This window comes from Sceloporus undulatus, chromosome 6 (assembly GCF_019175285.1).
Source record: "Sceloporus undulatus isolate JIND9_A2432 ecotype Alabama chromosome 6, SceUnd_v1.1, whole genome shotgun sequence".
Lineage (NCBI taxonomy): Eukaryota > Metazoa > Chordata > Lepidosauria > Squamata > Phrynosomatidae > Sceloporus > Sceloporus undulatus.
Window position 1 is genome coordinate 88,282,436 of NC_056527.1, and position 20,336 is coordinate 88,302,771.

At 43.3% G+C, this 20,336-nt stretch overlaps 2 protein-coding genes across 2 annotated transcripts in view; both read left to right on the plus strand.

The window, feature by feature from the left end:
• RARA (retinoic acid receptor alpha) overlaps positions 1 to 20,336 on the plus strand; it is a 938,446-nt gene that overhangs the window by 540,731 nt on the left and 377,379 nt on the right. The window lies entirely within an intron of this gene.
• RAPGEFL1 (Rap guanine nucleotide exchange factor like 1) overlaps positions 14,582 to 20,336 on the plus strand; it is a 73,669-nt gene continuing 67,914 nt past the window's right edge. The window contains exons 1-2 of the mRNA XM_042473630.1: positions 14,582 to 14,587; positions 15,743 to 16,154. Of these exons, the coding sequence (XP_042329564.1) occupies positions 14,582 to 14,587; positions 15,743 to 16,154 (418 nt within the window). The remainder of the gene's footprint in view (positions 14,588 to 15,742; positions 16,155 to 20,336) is intronic.

The following is a 20,336-nucleotide window of genomic DNA, read 5'->3' on the forward strand; positions in this document are numbered from 1 at the left end:
CTTGTTTGATCCTGGAAGTACAGGGAGTTGGTGCAAGGTGGAGAACAGCAGGTCACTCTGCCCATGTTCAGAGGCACTCATCTCCCCAGCATGCTTGTGGGTGCAAGCATGGTCAAGAGATAGGCCGTAGTTGTTTCAGACATATAAGTAGCCTTTTTGAGATAAAGGAACAGTGTAGTATAGGAATATTCAATTTTTTTCTTAAGCTTTGGAGGCTAGATCTTTTCTGCCCAATCTGTGTTGGAGACACAAACACACTTATAAATACACAAATGAGCCCCACACTTCTCCTAGACTTTAAGACCTAAAAAAAATCCAAGCCATTTCTTTGTGGACTTGCTGGCCTGTCACTTGTGCCTCTCTGTACATCACACCGTTTCTCTCCTCTCCACTCCTCTGCTGGCAGCGCTTTCCATCTGCATGGATGCTCTCACCTACTCAGCCATGCAAAGGAAGATTTTATGAGCCAGCCAGTAATGGGCTATGGGCAGCTTTAAAATAACCCATGCAAACTGTTCAACACGTACACACACATCTGATAAATAGCTCCTGCTTAAATACTGGCTCTTGAGAACAAGCAGCCAGCTCTACACAATCCTTAAAAACCCCTTCCATTGTATATTGAAGGCAGTTCTATACATTTTATTCTCATGGTGCACAGTGGATCAGGGTTTTTTTCCTAGTATCAAGACCAGTCCTGTGAGGTAGTGAGCTGCTAAGACAAGCTTTCCCATACTGGCACCCTCCATATGTATCTGACATCCCACAAGACATTGGGGTATTATAAGTGTTATAGTCCAAGATGTCTGGAAGGGACCAGCTTGAAGACGACTGTATAAGTGTATTTTAAAAAGAACATGAACACTGATTTCCCTTACTAATCCATGACAGTAGTCAGCCTCTAAAGTTTAGTTTAAACCATCAGGGGGCAGGGCAAGGTCTACTCCATGCCCTGAAGCCTCTCACCTAGAAAATTATAGTACTTTTGGTGTAAATTAAGCAAATGAAGTAGACGAAAATGCATTTACCATATTCCTGGAATATATTTGATTTATCCATTATTTTATTTTATTTGTGCATAGGACAAGAATATGATTTGGGGGACTTTTTCCAAAATCTGCTACATTTAATCACTACTAAGAAAAGACCTAGTCAATATCAACATGTGTCTGAGAGATTCAGGAGGTCCCATTTTGGAAAGCAAATCCTGCATTTGTGCATCAAACATATGGACAAAACTAACCATTCTGGATCATCCTCTGAGATATTCTGGAAGGATGAGCTCTTGCATAATCAAACTGGATGCAAGAGTGCTTGTTCTCTGATAAGCTATGTATATCCATCAGCTAGATGCCTTCCTCAGCCTATGTTACTCTTGTCACACCCTCCAGCATGGATGGTGAGGGGAGTTGTAATCCAATGCATAAGGAGGGAACTTAATTTATTGAACTATTTATATCCTGCTCTATATCCAAATATCTCAGAAGAGCGTGCAATCAATAAAACAACACCGAGCCATTTAAAACAATTAACTATGGTTGTACAGTTTTTTAAAAAATCAAAATATTATATTGTGCATTATCCCCAGTCTTTGAGGTTATAATCACTGGGCCTCAAAAGCCTTGGTGGAGGCAGTGGCATCACACTGGGTGACACCCCAGAGTGACATCTGCTTGGGCTCTCTGCACTGGGTGACACAATAGCTAGTGATGCCACTGGGTGATGATCCAGATTTTAAGGACATACTGAAATGAGACCAGCACTGGTGCCAGCTAGGCCCCCAACGGGAAGTATTTCCACAGATAACATCTGTGGTATTATACAATTAGATAAGTTATCTGAGGTCTAAACTGTGTTGGACTGGAATTCCCATCATTCCTCATCATGCAGTCCAAAAATATCTGGAAGGATGCACCACTGTGGTCCAGTGTTATAGCATCCTGCATGTTTTAGCTCTGCATAGCTGCCCAAGCTTCTGTATTTTAAAGTAATTTCCCCACCCAACCCCACTAAATTTTGCAGAACATGTTGTTTTGTTTGTTCCATTCAAATTATGTATTTTTAATTTTGTTTTGTTATATATTTCAGTGTGTGTCGGTCTCACCCCCCCCCCCCCCGGCCCCCCGCAACATCAGAAATAGACGCTTTGTTTCCATAGCTGCAGCATTTGTGGAGCAGTCTCCAGCTGGCCAGCCGCATGGTCATAGAAACAAGTTGCAGTACTACAAATGGTGGGAAGAATTTTAAAAAGTATAGTGCAAATTATAATAATTACGGTCTTCATCTCTGCCTTCCTTCATTTTCCTATGACTTTCTCTTCTTCCACAGCCCTCTTTCAAAGAAACATTTACAGCCTACACCACCCAACTGAACAGTCCTCTTCTGGCAGCTTTAATTCGCCAGGATGAACATGAGTTTAACACACAAGTATTGGTCTTCACCTCTTCAAGCAGCTGGTCCACATTATCATGTTGACCAACCTAAAATTCTTTCATCAAAACCAGGCACGCATGTGCCTCAGTCACATCCCTACACTCAATATGGAGTCCTAGTCAGAATGAATCTAAACAATTTTCTCCGCAAAGTATTTAGCAAATTTGTCACAGTGCTTTCCTGAGGGTTCTTCCCCATCAATCTGAGGTCTAAGATGTAATAGCCTTTTCACTGCCTGAAATGAGTTTGAGTTGCTATAATAGAAGCACCAAAGAATAATTTATTTGCTGCCCTCACTGCTGCAAAGTAGATTCTAAAATGGTCCTTAACCCATGCGCTCTCTCATTCATCCTCAGTCTTTCTCCACTATTGCTCTAGTCATCTAGTCAATTGCTTCACTGCCCTGAGCTCTTCAGAAAACCAAGGACCCTATACTGTGCACCCAAGTAAAAGATACTTGAGAGCAACTGTGCCAGTTCCCTGGGTCATCTCCCTGTTCCACAGATCAACCATGATATGAACAGGATCACCAACTCTTAACAGCTGGAAGATCTTCCAGAGCATTTAGGAATCCTTTTGGATCCATTGAGCCAGTGTGGCATAGTGGTTTGAGTGTTGGACTATGACTCTGGAGACCAAGATTTGATTCCCAGCTCGGGCATGAAACCTGCTGGATGACCTTGGGCAAGTCGCATACTCTCAGCCTCAGGGGAAGGCAATGACAAACCTCTTCTGAACAAATCTTCTCAAGGAAATCCCATGATAGGTTTCTCTTAGGGTTGCCAAAAGTTGAAAACATCTTGAACACACACACGTACATACACAGAGCTATAGTTAAAGGGCCCCTTCTTTCAAAACTGCTTCTTAGTAGTATTATGTGGTACATGGAGATTTGAACTCTTGGCTACAGGGAGATCTGGGGAATTATAGCAGCAGCAGAAGTTGAGATCCTGCTCCCTGCCTCAGTAGGATGCTTCAGAATTTTGTTTCAGTAGAGTTTTGATCAGATATTAAACCAAATTTGCCATATTTCGATGTGGGTATAACTGAAATTGACCAGGGAAGGGGTAGAGTTTATTGTTAGTTCATTTTGTTATTAGAATTTACCAACATTTTATAAAAAATTGAATGTAGGAGAAAGTAAAACTACTAGATGTGCCAATCTTTACTATGGAGGGATGAGAATTTAATTTCAGTAATTTGGAATTCACTCACATTCATAAATCTTGAAGTTTTGAGAAAGCAAAGCTAACGTATTTTCGCACTCCCTTCTATGAAGTTTAGTTTCAATTTGTTTCATCAGACTGAGCCACTGTTCATAAAACCTGAACTTTGTAAGCAAAAGGAAAACTGATAGATTTTTGCAGAGAAATATCTTAGGGTTGTGTCCTTGTTCATGACTTGATTGGTTTACTCTATGTGAGTGGCATTACTGCCCTATCTACTGAGTGGTGAACACTGACAGTGTTTTGATGGATGCTTGAAATGTGACAAATGTTTTTGTTTCCTTGTCTTCTTCCTTGCTCACCATCCTATAGCTATAGCATATTGCTTTGGAAATGGAATTGCACAAGCTGAATATCCTTTTCTGGTTTTTTTGGTGCACAAGATTGTGTAGGGCCCTATCACACTACACTCTTATAATGCTATTAGTTCACTTTCACTGCTATGGCTGCATCATTTGGATTTCTGGGGTTTGTAGTTTAGTGAGGTCCAAGAGCTCTCTGGCTGATAATTCTAAATGCCCTTCTCAAAACTGCACATCCCAAGACTTCACAGGATGTTTCCATGGCAGTTAAAGTAAAGCAATAGTGCTAAAACAGTGTAGTGTGATAGGGTCATTAATGAGAGGGTTCATTTGCAATGTATTTCTAACTAAGAATGCAGAAAACTCACTACTTATATCAACAAAATACAGTTGGCTCGACGTATCCATATACTGTATAATTTATCCGCAGATTCAAGCATCCACAGCTTAAAAATATTTTAAAAATAAATAAATTATAAAAAGCTAACCTTGATTTTTGCCATTTTATATAAGGGGCACTATTTTACTATCCATTGTATTTAATAGCAGTTGAATATCCATTGATTTTGGTATCCACAGGGGGTACTGGAACCAAATCCCAGCAGATACTAAGGGCCCACTGTATTCAGAAATTAGAAAACCAAATAGTTCATTGTAGCATGAAGCATGAAGAAACGTTTACTAGAATTAACTAAAACCTTTCCAACATAGTTTATCTACTCGAATGTGAAGGTAGTGAATCGTTTTGCACTGCATCCTAGCCAGCAGGCCTATACTGGTTTTGCTCAGTATTCCCCTCCTGCTATACACTCCTTCTGAGTTGCTTCTTTCTGGCACTGCTACCCATGGCACTTGCCTGGCTTAATACATCTCCCTTGCATTGCTTGCTGGGGCTTGCTGGCCTTGTTATTCATCCACCTTGACATTCCAGTTCCCACCCCCATGCCCAGCCCCATGGTGGCACGTAACCACCTGTTCTGTTTGGCTCCGTTTGTCATTTAAGAGACGAAAGACCAGAAGCCAATGAGGAAGCCTCAGCTGGGGCAGGGACAGGAGCTGCCCAGACCTGCTCTTGGTTGGGAGACGCTTTGGGATGGCCAAAGAAACAGAAAGAAAGAAAAAAGGCAGTGGGTGGAAAACTGATCCATGTTATTTAATTGTGGAAGGGGTTATTCAGCGCAGAAGTATTTGTGTTTACAGTATAAATGGATCCAAAATACTTGAAAATGCACACAATTGATATTGTCCCTAAGATATTTGCTTAGAGTCACCCTATAATGATATTCCAGTAATCGGTTAGAACACTTTTGTCCTGCCAGATTTTCTGAAAAGTCAGTAGGTTCTTCTTTTCACCTGGGATAATAATACTCCTGGTGCCTGTGCATTTGTGTTGTTTTACGAACAGATGTGTTTTTCATTATGGTTTTATTTTAAAGGTTCACAAAAGTATGTCTTTGTTTGGCCTCCACCAAATGAACAAAGAGGAGACCTACAAACACAGGTTAAGAAAATAATTAGGATTCTCCTCAATAAGGCAGAGCACGCCTGTGGCAATCCCGCTGGCAAAACCACGGGGTCGTGACCCTCTCTCAGGATAGCAATGCTCATCAAGATTGAGATGTGGCAGTTCTGCTGGCAAACCACAGGACTGTGACCCTCTCTCAAGATAACAATGCTTTATCCATAATCAGATAGATAAGTCCATGCTGACTTAGCCGGTCTTCACATCCTGCTTCCACTGCAAAAAGGGCACGTAACCTAGCAAATGATTGTAAGGCAAACAACGGACTAATGTAAGCAAGATGACAATAAAAAGCCCAGCCAGAAACCTGGCTGGAGAGAGTCTTGTGCACCCCCATTCCTGTCTCTGCGTCTCTTTGCCACGACACACCACCACCACCAACAGAAATGAAAATCATGTGGCCTTCCCTATGTTGCTGGAATACAAGTTCCAACAGTCTTATCCAATATCACCAATAGAGGAGAATGCTGGTAGCTGCAGCTCATCAATATCTGGAGGAATGCATTGGGCAGAGTGAAGGCAGAGGCAATGGGGCAAATGGAGGAGATATTAAGAAAAAAACCTTCCTTCAGTATCTTCCATATGGATCTTACAACACATGGAGCTGGTATGGCCTTCAAGTTCAGGATTGGCCGTAGTAAGGATAATAATGCTATAATGATGATATTAAGTCAATATTATGGATTAAGAAAATGCTTGTGATTGAGCCAGCATGGTGTCGTGTTTGAGTACTGGACTATGATTCTGGAGATATGATAAACTGACAAAGAGCAGCTTCATGAGGGTTTTTAACCAGTATTATTATATTTCTGTGGTGTATCTATCTCCATATATATGTTCAAAGGACACTGTGTTTGAGGTCAGAGATGGAATGTCCAGGAACACTGAGGTCTTCTGCAACAGGTTTTTGTGTATTCCCCTTTCTAATGTCTGATTTATGACCGTTCATCCTCTGGTGTAGAGACTGGTCTGTTTGCCCAGTGAAGAGTGCTGAAGAGCATTGTTGTCAGAGGATGGAATATATCACATTAGAGGATGATTCTAATATCCTATAGACAGATTGGAAGACATCAGCACTGATAGTGCTATTCAAAAAGTGGGGGTATTCCAGAGCGTGAAATTTAAAATTGGGTGTGTGCTCCCCGCCCTGTTCCCTTTGCTGCAGGCGTGGGCATGCTATGCTGTAGGAACTTGTTCTTTGTTAACACATTTAGAATTTAGAACATTCAGAGGTATTTTAGGGACAGAGTAGTACAGATCTTTTCTGCCTCCCTTTTCACATCCCCTTTCTTGTTCTGTTGTCATTCAGATTCGCCTTTTATTTTTCCAATGGGTGCAGTTTTGGAAAACATTTAGTCTTTCTAATAGCCTGCAACCAGTAAAGGTGACACTGATGATGAAATAGATGAATAGATGAAATTGTAGACAGTAATGGACTCTTCTGAGAGCCAATGTGATGTAGTGCTTTAGGTGTTGGACTCTGGAGATCAGGTTTCAAATCCTTGCTCAGCCATGGAAACCCTTGGGCAAATCACAGGCTCTTAGCCTCGGAGGAAGCCAAAGGCAAATCTCTTCTGAACAAATCTTGGGGGGGGGGGGGGGGGGGGACCCCAACCCTGTAATAGCGTTGCCATAAGTCAGAAATGACTTGAAGGCATACAACAACAACAAATGAACATCCTTTGGTGCAACTAGTGTGAAGTTCTCTCTCCCTCTTGGGAAAATAAATCCATGCAAGAGACCTATTATTCCCATTAATTTCAGTTATATCCATTGTGACAATTCAAATAGTGTGCTTAAATCCCTGTAAATGAATGGCTAAAGCTATCATGTGAGTGTACTGTACAGGTGTGTAAGACACAAGTATGTTGTCAAGGAGCCAGGAGTGGCAGCAGCACAGGCAAATAGATTTGGACAGAGCCTGGAAAAGTTACCCTTTTAGACTACAGCTCCCATGCTGGCTGGAAGATTCTGGGAACTGTAGTCCAAAAATGCAACTCTTCCTAACTCTAGATATGGTGCTGTGCAATGTGTGCATTAGCACACTCTGTTAGTATATAATGGATAATTATAGGTATACCTTAGTTAACAAAGTAAATATCTTCCTGAGCATTACTTCTTTAACATAAACTATGGTACCATAGGCAAAAATAACATGGAAAGAACAGGGATATGTTCCTATACCACAAAAAAGAAAAGCAGTTCAACATGTTTCAGCAGACTTTTTATTCAGAACTAACAATGTGCACACTTAAAATGAAACGATCAGGACACATAAGGCTTGCATAAGTAAACAAAAACACTTTGAATCTTCTAGAGATAATTTGAAGGCTTCTTCTGAAATTCATCCAGAGATAAGTTTTCTTCTTTTTCTTTCATCAGTCTCTGCTTTTCTTATGATTTCCATTTTAGTGACCAGACTTAGAGATCTATGTTGTTTTTTAACCTGGCAAGGCAGACTTATCTGCTTCCCCATCTTGTCTCTGCTTTACTGTTCTTACGCACTCAGTAAGGTTTTTGAGAGACAGCTGCTGTTTACCTTGACTGTTTTAGGCAGCTACACACGGTCATGCTATGATTGACTAGACTCTGGGTTTTCACAGCTCAAGGTTTAGTGCATTGCTTTCTGTAGATGTATAGACAACCATCTTCACCATCCTCACATTGTCAGTGCTGTTTAAAAAATCCAGCTAGACAGAGGAGTTTATCACACGGGAGGAATTTCTCTTAATTTTGAATGAAAAGAAAGTGGGGCCAGAACACATTCACGTGAATTCGCTAGCTCAGTGAACTTACGTGAATTCGAATTGCGTTCGAACTGATTTCCCATTGCCTGAAAATAGCTTGCCATTGCCCGAAATTGCATGTGGTAGTCTATCACGCAATAACATGAAACCCCATGATTATGTTCGGACTGACTTCCCATTGCCCGAAATTGCGTGTGGTGGTCTGTCACGCAATAACATTAAACCCCATGATTGCGTTCAGATTGCCATTGGATTATACAGTACTTCCAATTTCCCTTGTCTGATAACATCCAGAGATTAAAGCAGAAAATGTGGACTGAGGGCATTAAAAGACTTTGTAAAAACGGGTTTGTCAGAAGCATTGTTGCATGCCATAGTTTTCATTTTATTAAAACCCGAGTAATGATCAGATGACAACATGTTGGTGCAGAGTAATGTTGGGTATGTGTAATACAAACAGACCAGGAAAAAAGACCACCTTGGTTCATATGCATTGCAGTGCTTGGTAGGGATGGGCACATAATCAATTAACATTTTGGAGCAAAATTACACTTTCAGATCAATACATAAACTGGTCATCCATTTGGGACTCAGATTTGGAAAGACTGATTAAAAATTTGAAGTTGAAGGCTTTCATGGCTGGCATCCATAGTTTTTTGTGGGTTTTTTGGGCTATGTGGCCATGTTCTAGAAGAGTTTATTCCTGTTCTCTAAAGATGCCAGCCACAGATGCTGGCGAAACGTCAGGAATAAACTCTTCTAGAACATGGCCACATAGCCCAAAAAAACCCACAAAAAACTACTGATTAAAAAGCTATTTATGAAGTTAGGTGATAGTCGGCAAAAGCCTTGGCAAAACTGGCAAAAGCTTTACTTTTATCAGGAAGTAAAGACAGCATACTAGATATCTGCTTGTGTGCTAACTAAATGTTGGACTCCACCTTTCCACCAAGTGGTGCTCATGTTTCTCTGTGACTAAACAGATATAAACTCTTGCCAAAGGGGAACACCTGCCAGTTATTCTTTTAAAAATCAAAATAATGGCAAGTGGGTTTTTGACATGTGGTCAAGAGCTCTGTCCACCTCTCCTGTCAGAAGTTGTTTATGCATCTTGCCTTCCATAAAAGAATAGTATACTGTTTTGTGATGGGATTTGCAGTGTGACTGGTAGTACAGAGTAATGGTGATCTCAGCCACAGGTGCTGTGATAGCAAGTAGAGGAGGCAGGCATGTCTCAAACTGTTCAAGGTAATTCCATTGGGAAGATTCTGGCTGTAAGAACAAAGAGGGATAGTATGAGAAATGGGAAGGGTCAGTAAGTTTATTGTTTTTGATGAATGGGGGGAAAGCCTGCCACAAGTTTGAATTTGTTTGTAATTAATTAGGTATTACTGACACTTGCTGTTTAGTTGCGACAGGGAGCATCTCTGGTATAGACCTATTGTTGTTGTTTGGCTTCAGGTTGTTTCCGACTTATGGCAAGTCTATAAAATGGCTTTCTTGGCAAGTTTCTTCAGAGGGACTTTTCCATTGCCATCCTCTGAGGCTGAGAGAGTGTGTGACTTGCCTAAGGTCACCCAGTGGGTTTATATAGCCGTGTCCGTATTCGAACTCGAGTCATAGTCCAATGCTCAAACCACTGCACCATGCTGGCTCTGGACCTGTAGTACTGAATAAAGGTTTGCTGAGTTTTAACTACTGAATCTTAGAGTTCTGAACTTGGTTTATTTGACAACTCTATGGGAAGGTTTCCTCTCCTTCACCTTTTAGTCCTCTCTGAACCTCCAAAGATTGGAGGATTTCCAGCCCTACAAATACAGTTTTGGGCTATGCTTGGAGGGGTGGGGGGCATGTAATGGGGAAGGAGGACTGCCTCCTTCCCAGTTCCACTGGACTATTGGAGACTGCCCCAGCTATGATTCTTCCATCTGAAGGACTAATAGGACTTAGAAAGACTAACAAGGACTTTGGGGCCGAACAGACCGCCCCTAAAGGGTAGCCTGCAGTTGCCTCTTTCTTAGCCAAATCGGGGCCACAGCAACTACATGCTGTGGCCCCGATCTGGCCTTTTTGCACCGTGGAAAGGGTGCCATAGCTGCTGATGTCGCGGCTTTTCAGTGCTCCTTTGGTGCTGCGTCATCTGGACTAGAAATGTACTTGCTATTGCTATACAAATGCAACTTTGATTAAGGTCTCATCTGCACTGGTGAAATAATGCAGTTTGACACTGCTTTAATTGCCATTTGCTATGGAATCTTGCAATTTGTAGTTTGTTGTGGCACCAGACCTCTCTGACAGGGGAGGCTAAATAACTCACAAAACTACAAAACCCAGAATTCCATAGCATTGAACCATGGCAGTTAACAAGTGGTGTCAAACAGCATTATTTCTCTGGTGCAGATCATTCCTAAGTGAGAAGTAACTATTTATTTCATTGGCAAGGTCAATAAAACAGTTTTTTAAAACTATTAAAAAATTACGAGCTGTTTCTAGTTCATCTTGACCCTGAGTATTCAAGTGTGTGTCACAATGAAATGTACGTAGAAAATACCCAATTAAAATCAGCCTTAAAAAGATAGTTATGCCACGGCTGGAAAGATAGCCAAGGGAGGCAGGGGTTGACCTGCTTCTAGGAGGCATTAGCTTACGTTAAACATGCACACCAAAGACACAAATCTGGTTCATCTTTTATACTGGTTCATCTGTGTGATGGCCTAAACAATAATAGTTTTGAGGTACACAAAAAAGCAACCACAAGAAATGCTCTAAAACGCCGCCACTCCTTTGTTGCAATTTAACCTTAAACATAGAAGCAGGTCTTTGAACTTCACGGAGCTTTTGTTCCGTCCTCCCACCTCCAAATCTCTAAGCCTTTAATTAACATCTGAAACAGTGATACCACAGATGGGGTAAATACCTACCTCAAAAAGCAGTTTGTAAGAAATATTTTAATAATATCTGGGTGATTGGAGAACGCCTATACATTTTACCAGCCTTTGGAAGATAATTAATGTTTTCGGTTTTTTAATGTCCCTTATTTTAAATATTTGTAAGCCACTTATTTTAAAGGTACCACCCTTTCAAAATGGCTCAAGTGATGAACAGAACATCATTAAATGTTACTACTATTCTCTCTATATAACAGGGGTGGAGAACTTCGGGCTCTGAATTCTGAACTCATTTCTTTAAAAGCCATCTTCTCTTCCTCCTCCTCCTCCTTACAATTTAAACTTATGTATAGACATGAATAGGCCATTGAAGTTTACTGAGTTTTAGTCCCTTCTGAAGATCATCAAAATACCTTCCTTACCCTAAAAAACTGTGAGCATGAGCTTTCCTGCATACCTTTAAGACTTGAATTTCTTCAGCCATGGAGAACACAAGTAACACCACTGCAAGGACTGTTGTTTGGTGTCTGGATCATAGTGATCTAACCATGTTTGATCATTGGTGATGAATCATTTCAAAAAATGACCACTAGAATGCTCAAAATGCTGCAAATTCAATTTGGAGGTATCCGCTCCATTTTGTTTCTGGCCAGCATTCAAACATTTCAATACCTACTTGGCTGATAGCTTCTGCCTAAGCAACTGCTCATGAATTATAAACTCAATGCATTTTTGGGGTATCTCTAGTATCTCAGTAATTGTTTTAGCTGAGATTTGATGAACGTGAGCAATCATTTCAGGAGCTGACACTGTTGAAGGCATCTCAGACCTTGCTGCATCTTGGGTTTCAAATCCTCCATGCTGAAAGTTGGCATACCACTTCTTCACAGTTGAGTATGATGGGCACTTGTCACTCCATGTTTGCACACACATGGATTTTCTTCAGCAAGAACAGTACCTTCATGATGGCCTGGAGTTCAGCACTTGAAAATGTCACACTTTTTGTTGACATGGTTCCATCAATGATCTGAAAAAAATCAGAAATTAGGGCTACGATCCTGAAAATTGGCAATTTACAATAAAAAACCCTGTCTTTCTACAGTGACAAAATTACACTCAAATTTGGGGAAGTGGGTTGGGCAGATAACTTTTCAGCACCCCCCTGTAGAAAGCCACAGAAAATCTTTTCACTATTTCAATGTCTTTATTATCTACTTTAAAGTTTTATAATCTGTAGTCATTATTTTTGTTTTCTTAATGGTCAACTGAACCTCTTTTTTGCACTGTTTCTTAAGTTGTCTCAACAGTGGTTCCAAGTCTTTACTACTTTTTGTCATCTATGTATGTACATATACTATGTATGTATGCTAATAGTATATTCAGGCACCTGTTCCTAAAGGGCCTCCATAAACCTGGTTTGAAATATTTGCTAGGTACTTTGAGGAGAAAGTTGCTCGCATTTGCTCAGAATTTCACACCACATTTATTACAGAATCTAGGAAGGTATTTTAATAGCTGAAGAAATAAATAAAAACAAGCAGGAAGGAACTGCTTCTGTGTGGAAGCAGGTGTAGGAGCATCCAGATATTGATAACACTTGATTGGGGAAAACCCAGGCAGACTTTCAGTACATATGGTCCAAAACACACTGCAGAAATAATCCACTCTGAGACCACTTTAAGTGCCCTGGCTCAATGCTAGAGACTTCGGGGAACTGTAGTGTTTGCAAGACATTTCGCTTTCTCTGTCACAGAGCTCTGGGGCTGCAATATATAATAAATCCCCAGGATTCCTTAGCACTCAACCAAAGCAGTTAAGAGTGGTCTCAAACTGGATTATTTCTGCAGTGTGTTTTGGACCTGAGTTTTGCTCCAGCGTAACATTTTTCTTGCGGCTTAAGCTCTTACAGAGTTTGTCAGTGCATGGAGGCTTCTTGAAAACATTCGAGGGCGTTTTTGCTAATCTGATCATTCAGAAGAGGCTTGAATTTCAGAAGTTTATTCTTTGGGGCGGGCTAGCCTGAAGGCAACCAACCACCACATGTGTGAAGCGAGATGAAGAAACGTGAGCAATACAATTTTCATTCTGTTGTTGTTAGCTGCCTTGGAGTTGGCTTCGACTCATGCCAGTCCTGTGAATGAAACGTCTCTATGTCTCCATATCCTCAGCCTCTGTGCTCAGGTCCTGCAGGTTTAAGCCTGTGGTTTCCCTGATTGAATCTATCCATCTAGGATGTGGTCTTCCTCTCTTTTTCCTTCTCTCCACCTTTCCTAGCATTATTGCCTTTTCTAATGAGCCATGCCTTTTCATGATGTGGTCAAAGTACAACAGCCTAAGGGATCATTCACACATTGTTGTTTTTAGCGCAGCTATGCAAATAAATCACACTCACGCATTCTGGGCTTGTTGTTCATACTATGGAACTGCATCTATGCGCACCTCTGAGAGTTTGTTTGCTTACACATGTCAACACTAGAATAAAGATGGAGCTGATGATGCAAATGTATTCGATGCACTTTTAAGGCATGCAGAGTTTTATCTCAGGCCTCATTCGTACTATATAATAAACCGATTTTTGTGTTGGATCGTTTCGAATCAATAGAGCGATTCGACACCAAATAGACATTCAGACCTTGATTGCCACAATTGAACCTTGCTGCAGAAAACAAGCTTGGGCCATCCTCAATGTGACACTCCTTCAAATACTTAAACAGGGCTATCATATTACCTCTTAACCGTCTCTTCTCCAGGCTAAACATCCCCAGCTCCCTAAGTCTTTTTTCATAAGGCATGGTTTCTAAACCCTTCACCATTTTGGTTGCCCTTCTTTGGACATGCTCCAATTTGTCAACATCTGTTTTAAATTGTGGTGCCCAGAACTGGACACAATATTCTAAGTGAGGCCTGACCAAAGCAGAATAGAGTGGCATTATTACTTCCCTTGATCTAGACACTATATTTCTATTCATGCAGCCTAGAAACTGCATCACACTGTTGACTCATGTTCAACATGTGGTCTAATTTGGACTCCCAGATCCCTTTCACATGTTGTCGCCTTAAGCCAGGTGTCCCCCATCCTATATCTGTGCATTTTATTTTTCGGCCCTAAGTGCTGCCATGCTCCTTGCCAATCCCAAGCACTGATATTAAACCATTCCTTTTCCTGAAACACAGTCTCTTACTTGCTCACCTGGCCTACCTGTTCTTTGTAATTTACACCAGATTAAACCATCCGTCCCCCCACTGAATTATTTCAGTGCAAACTGAATTTTTGCACTTTGAACTGAGTTTACACTAACTAAAGTAAGCAGATGACATAGCGGGCAACTGTGGCCATCCTCTGAGGCTGAGAAAGTGTGACTTGTTATCACTATTCCCCCCCCACACACACACACAAAACAAGAGAGGTAAAGATTTGAGGGGTGTTCCAAGCAACAAGTGCATACACCAAAGAAAGAAAGGCATGAAGGTATGGGGAGGAAAGGAGGAGGAGGAGGAAGGGTGCAAGGGTGAGGAGGGCATGAGGAAGAGGAGGAGGAGATGGTGGGGCTCTGGGAGGTCTGCTCTGGGGGCAGTGATGCCAATGTAGGGCCAGGAGCAGAGAAGGGTCTGGGCTCCTTTCCAGGCCAGAGAGGAAAAAGGAGGAGGACCAGAACCAGAAGAAGGAGGAAAGGGAGAAAGAGCAGGAGGAGGAGGAAAAGAAAAAGGAGGAGAACAAGAAGGTGGTGAAGGAGAAGGTGGAGAACAAGAAGGAGAAGGAGGAGGAAAATAAGAAGAAGCAGGAAGAAAAGAAAAAGGAGGTGGAAGAGGAGAAAAAGTAGGAGAAGCATAAGGAGGAGGAGAAGGAGGAAAAGAAGGAGGAAGAGGAGAAGAAGAAAAAGAAGGGGAAAGGAAAAGGAGGAGAACAAAAAGGAGGAAAAGAAAAAGGAGAAGGAGAAGTATAAAGAAGAGGGGGAGAAAAAGGAGGGGAGAGGGAAGAAGGGAAAAGAAGGAGGTGAAAGAGGAAAAGAAAAAAGGAGAGGGGGAAGGAGAAAGGGGAGAGGAGGAGAAAAAGGAAAAAGGAGGAGAGGGAGCAGAAGAAAAGGAAGAGGAGGAGGAAAAAGAAGAGAAGGAGAGAAGAACGAGGAGGAGGAGAACAAGAAGAAGGGGAAGGAGAAAGCCGTGGAGGAGGAGGAGGCGAGGAAGGGGCGGGGTGGGTGTGGAGGAGAGAGGAGGGAGGGAGGCTGCCTTCCTCCTCCTCCTCCTCCTCCTCCTGGTGCTTCTATCTTCTGCCTGTCAGGAGGAGCATCCTTCAGGGAGGCTGCGGCCCTTCCTCGCCTGGAAGAAGAAGAGAAGGAGGAGGAGGAGGAGACCCCTCTGTGTGGAGACCCCTGAAGAAGAAGAAGAGGAGGAGGAGGGAGAGCAGCAGACCCTCCCCCAGACTCCGGGGCCGCTGCTGCAGGAAGCCATGGGGCTCCTGTGACCCTCTCCTGCGGGGCCCCTTTTTGGGAAGCAGGAGAAGCAGCAGCAGCAGGGCCTCCTCTTCTTCCTCGGGATGAAGCCCCTGGAGAAATTCCTCAAGAAGCAGCCTCCTCCTCCTCAGCCTCAGCCTCCTCAGAATCCCCCTCCTCCGCCTCCTCCTCAGGGGGGCCCCCTCTTCTTCCCCGGAGCCCCCCGGCGCCAGAGCCTCTCCAAGGCCCTCTTCAAGGAGAGCCCTCCCGAGGAAGAGGAGCCCGAGGAGGAGGAAGAGGAGGGGGAGAGCCCGGGGGGCGAGGGGCGCTGGCTGGAGGCCCCCCTCTTGCTCCGCTCGCCCACCTCCTTCTCCTCGGAGGAGCTCTCTCCGGGGGAAAGCGGGGCAGGAGGCCCCGAGACCAGGCTCCCGCTGCTGCTGCTGCCCTCCTCCTCCTCCTCCTCGGGCTGCTCCTGCGCCTCCTGCTCCGGCTCCTGCTCCGGCTGCTGCTGCTGGGAGCCCCAGAGCCCTCAGGGGCTGCTCCAGGCCACCCTCGACAGGCTCAGCCGACGCCCCGCCGAGCCTCACCCCCAGCCCTGCAGAGCAGGTAAAGCAGCGGGGCAAAGGGGGCTTCCTGTGGGATGAGGCCACTGCTCCTCACTTGCTGCCTCTTAAAAGGCTGAAGGGATGGGGTGACAGGGGCATTATTCAAAGGGGTGTGTGTGTGTGTGGTACAGGCCAGTTGGCATCCTGACTTGGGGTGATGCCCCTGCCCCTCAGACATCCCCTTGTTGGAAGAAATGGGATGTGGCATTCTCTTATGTCCCTTTTAAATGCTAAAGGGATGGGGTGACATTGGCATCGTTAGAGGTGTGTGTGGGGTATGGACCGCACCAGGTGATGCCCTACTATGGGGTGATGCCATTGGTCCTGTTTGGAAGAAGTGGGATGTGGCATTCCCCTGTGTCCCATTAAGATGCTGAGGGGATAGTGTAAAAATGGCATTACTAAGGGGGCGCAGGGGGTATGGAACAGACCAGGCGGCATCCTGACTTGCAGTGATGCCACTGCGCCTCCAACATCTCCTTTTCGGTGTCGCCTGGTGCAGTCCACACACCCCTAGTGATGCCACTTTGGCATAGGGACAGGGCAGGGGATACACTAGGGCAGGCCTCAGCAGAGTCACTTGTGGGATGCGGGGAATGTGGATCGCACCAGGTGGCACCCTAGTTTGGGATGGCAAACACTGCGCCTCCGTTTTGGAAGAAACGGCATTCACCTCTATCCCATTAAAATGCTGAAGGGATGGGGTGACAGTGGCATGACTAAGGCGGCAAGGGGGGGTGTAGAGCGCACCAGGTGGCACCCTAATTTAGAACAATGCCACTGCTCCTCCTTTATGGAGGAAATGGGGTGCACCATTCACCTGTGTCCCATTAAAATGCTGAAGGGATGGTGTAACAGTGGCATTACTAAGGGGGTGCAGGGAGTGTGGCCTGCACCAGGTGGCACCCTAATGTGGGGTGATACCACTACTCCTGCAACATCTCCTTTTGACGAAAATGGGATGCGGCATTGGTCTGTGTCTGATTAAAGTGCTGAAGGGATGTTGTGACAGTGGCATTACTAAGGGGGTGTGGTGCGTGTGGACCACACCAGGTGACACCCTTATTTGGGTTGATACCACTGTTCCTCAAACGTGCCCTGAAAAAGTGGGTCGTCTGGTCCCCCTGTAGCAGGATAGGTAGGGAGGAGAAAGCCCAGGTGAGGAGAGGGTTAAGAGAGAGGCCTCTTAATATGAACCTTGAAGAAGGGATCCCATTTAGAACAGAGCTGGGCTACTAGGGACAGGGATTTTGGGAGGTGGAATCCTCCATTCCCTCCATTGCACCTTCATCAAGCTCTGATTTCCATTGCCTAGTATCATCACCCCGTTAACATGCATTAGACTCGATAAAAAAGAAGAAGAAGAGTATCTCTGAGTATATTCAAAGAGGTTTCTTTATGCAGGTCGGAGCATACTGGGAGTTATAGTCCAAGGAAGGAACTTTCCTAAGTTCTGGTCCAAACCTGTTCTTCAGGGCCTTAGAGGTGGGAAAGGCAGCACAGTTGGTCCTATGTATCCATGGGTCCTTTCTCCACGGCTTGAAAACGTTCCAAAAAGACACGCATTCCAAAAAGCAAACCTTGCTTTTGCTATTTTATATAAGGAGCACTATTTTATTACGCCATTGTATTTAATGAGGCTTGAGTATGCATGGATTTTGTTATCTATGGTGGTGGTGATGGTGGAGGACCTAGAACCAAATCCCAGCAGATATCAAGGCCCCACTGTAGAAGCCTCTGCTTCCCATCTGACATAAGAAAGTGTGGTTTTTGACTTGCAGGTGAAGCTATAGAATATGGCTTTTTAAGAAGGCAGGCTGGAATCCAGGAGAGGAGATGTAGGACTGGGTCAGGGAGGTGAGAGGCTTCTCAGTAGGAGAGCATTAAGACTTTCTCAGCCACATGCAATCCATATTATGGATTGCAGCACACACTTATCCCTCACAAACCGATGTGATAGGTTGTTGTTAATTGTCAACAAGTCAAAGAGAAACTGTGCAGACATTCAAGGTAAAGTAGAAGGCAATAGGAAAACAGGAGGATTACATTACAAGTGGATAGATTCAATTAAGAAAGCCACAGCCCTAAGTCCTGCTAAGGTCTTGCAAACTCAGAGCTGTGGCTTTCTTGACTGACTCTATCCACTTGTAATGCAATCCTCCTGTTTTCCTATTGCCTCCTACTTTACTAAGCATTATTGTATTTTCCAATGAGATATATGTATGTCATCTCATAATATGTCCAAAGCATGATAGCCTCAGTTGGGTCAACTTGATTTCTAGGGAGAGTTTAGGGTTGATTTGTTCTAGGACCCATTGATGGGTCATGTCATCTCCAACCCCACATTTCAAGTGAGTTGATTTTCCCTCCTGTCTGCTTTCTTCACTATCTGTCTTTCACAACCATTTAATCAGAAACGTTATGGGGAACTTACAGGAGGTTTTTGTCTTGTTTTGTTTTGTTTTGAGATTTTAAGCCTGAGGACAGGGAACTGTCAAATTAACAATTTGTAAGCCGTTCTGAGAACATTTCTGAAGAGCAGGGTATGAATAAAATAAAATAAATAATAACTGAGCCTGAAAGAGTCTGATTCAAAGCTTAGCTTGTAGTAAAATTGCTGGAATTAACTTCAGCTGCAGTGTGTATATCTGGAGCAATAGGAGCAATAATCCCAGACAGTAACCTGGCCTTCCTTGCAGTGTTGTTGCAGAAGCAATATACTGTATGGGAAGGCCTTTGAACCTTCAGCAGAAGTGCTATATAAATGTTAAACATTGCAAATATGAAGTCGTCTAGCATATGAATTTGGTTCTTTTTCTCTACAGAGTCTTCAAAATGTTTTAGAGCACTTGTCCTTACAATAGCCTTTTACTCTGTGTGTGAGAGGTTGGGCTTTTTTGTTTATTGCAGGTTAAATCGCTACGATTATGCATGCTAAGAATGACTTCCAGGCAACCAGTCAGACTAGGAAAGACAGAGATGATTGTTTTATTTTCTTCTTCTTCTCTCTCCAGTTTGCTAATATGTCATGAATGACTAATAGGATTGGTAACAATATGTACTCTTAACTTTGGCAAATTTATTTTAATGGCTGTTTTGTTGTACAAAATGGTAAATTGAAGCTGAAAGAAGGTGACATGCCCAAGGTCTGTTAAGGGAGTCAGTTTCTGAGCAGGAAGTTTAACTCCAGGCTGTTTCATACATGCACAGACTGCTCTGCATGTAATATCTGGAAGCTGAATGTGTCAAATCGCTCTACTGAAAGGCTCTGCAATTTGAAGTGATTCAAATCATGTGCAGGTTCTTTCTGTTGTACTAGAGCTCCGCTGGTGCACTCACACGTGGAAGTTATGACTTGATGCAGGACACATCCAGTGATGGCGGATATGAATATATGAACAAACCTCTGAGTGTGTTGTGGACTTGTGGCAGTGTTGGGGAGAAATGTTCAGGGGGAGCGGCACACACAGGAAAATAGTGCATTTTTGTCTTATCTGTTAGATTTCTGAAAGAGAAATAACAGTCTTTCACATTAATGCACCTGTCCTATATGCATGTTCTCTGAAGCAGTCGTTCGTGTCTTAGGTTGCCTCTCCATTGCAGAAATAATACAGTTTGACACTGCTTTAACTGCCATGACTCAATGCAGTGGAATTCTGGGGTTTGTAGTTTTGTGAGATATTTATCCTGGCTCCTTTTTGCTCCGATCCTAAGGACTGGAGCATGGCTTTGGTGCAGCTTCCAGCTGCTTTGGAGATGTGCGTCATCTAAACACCATATCTCCAAAATGGCAGAAAGCTGCTTCAATTTGATTGTGTGTTTCATCCCTCTGTCAGAGAGCTCTGGTGCAAAACAAACTACAAATCTCAGAAGTCCATAACACTGAGATCTGGTAATTTAAGTGGTGTCAAACTGCATTGTTTTTGCAGTGCAGATGCAGCTTCAGTCTTGTCTAAATACACTGGACCACAGCTCCAGTGGTTAATCACTAACCATTGACTGGACTTACTGTGGGTGATGAGAGTTGTAGTTTAAAAGAGCTAGAGACTGCTAGAGTGGGAAGAGCTGTTCTGGAAAAAGTTCCTATTGGTTTTGGGTTAATTTTAGAATAGGGGTGTATGACTGCAACCTTGCTTTATTTCTCAATATATGAATCTCTGTGAAGGATAATGAAAACATCATC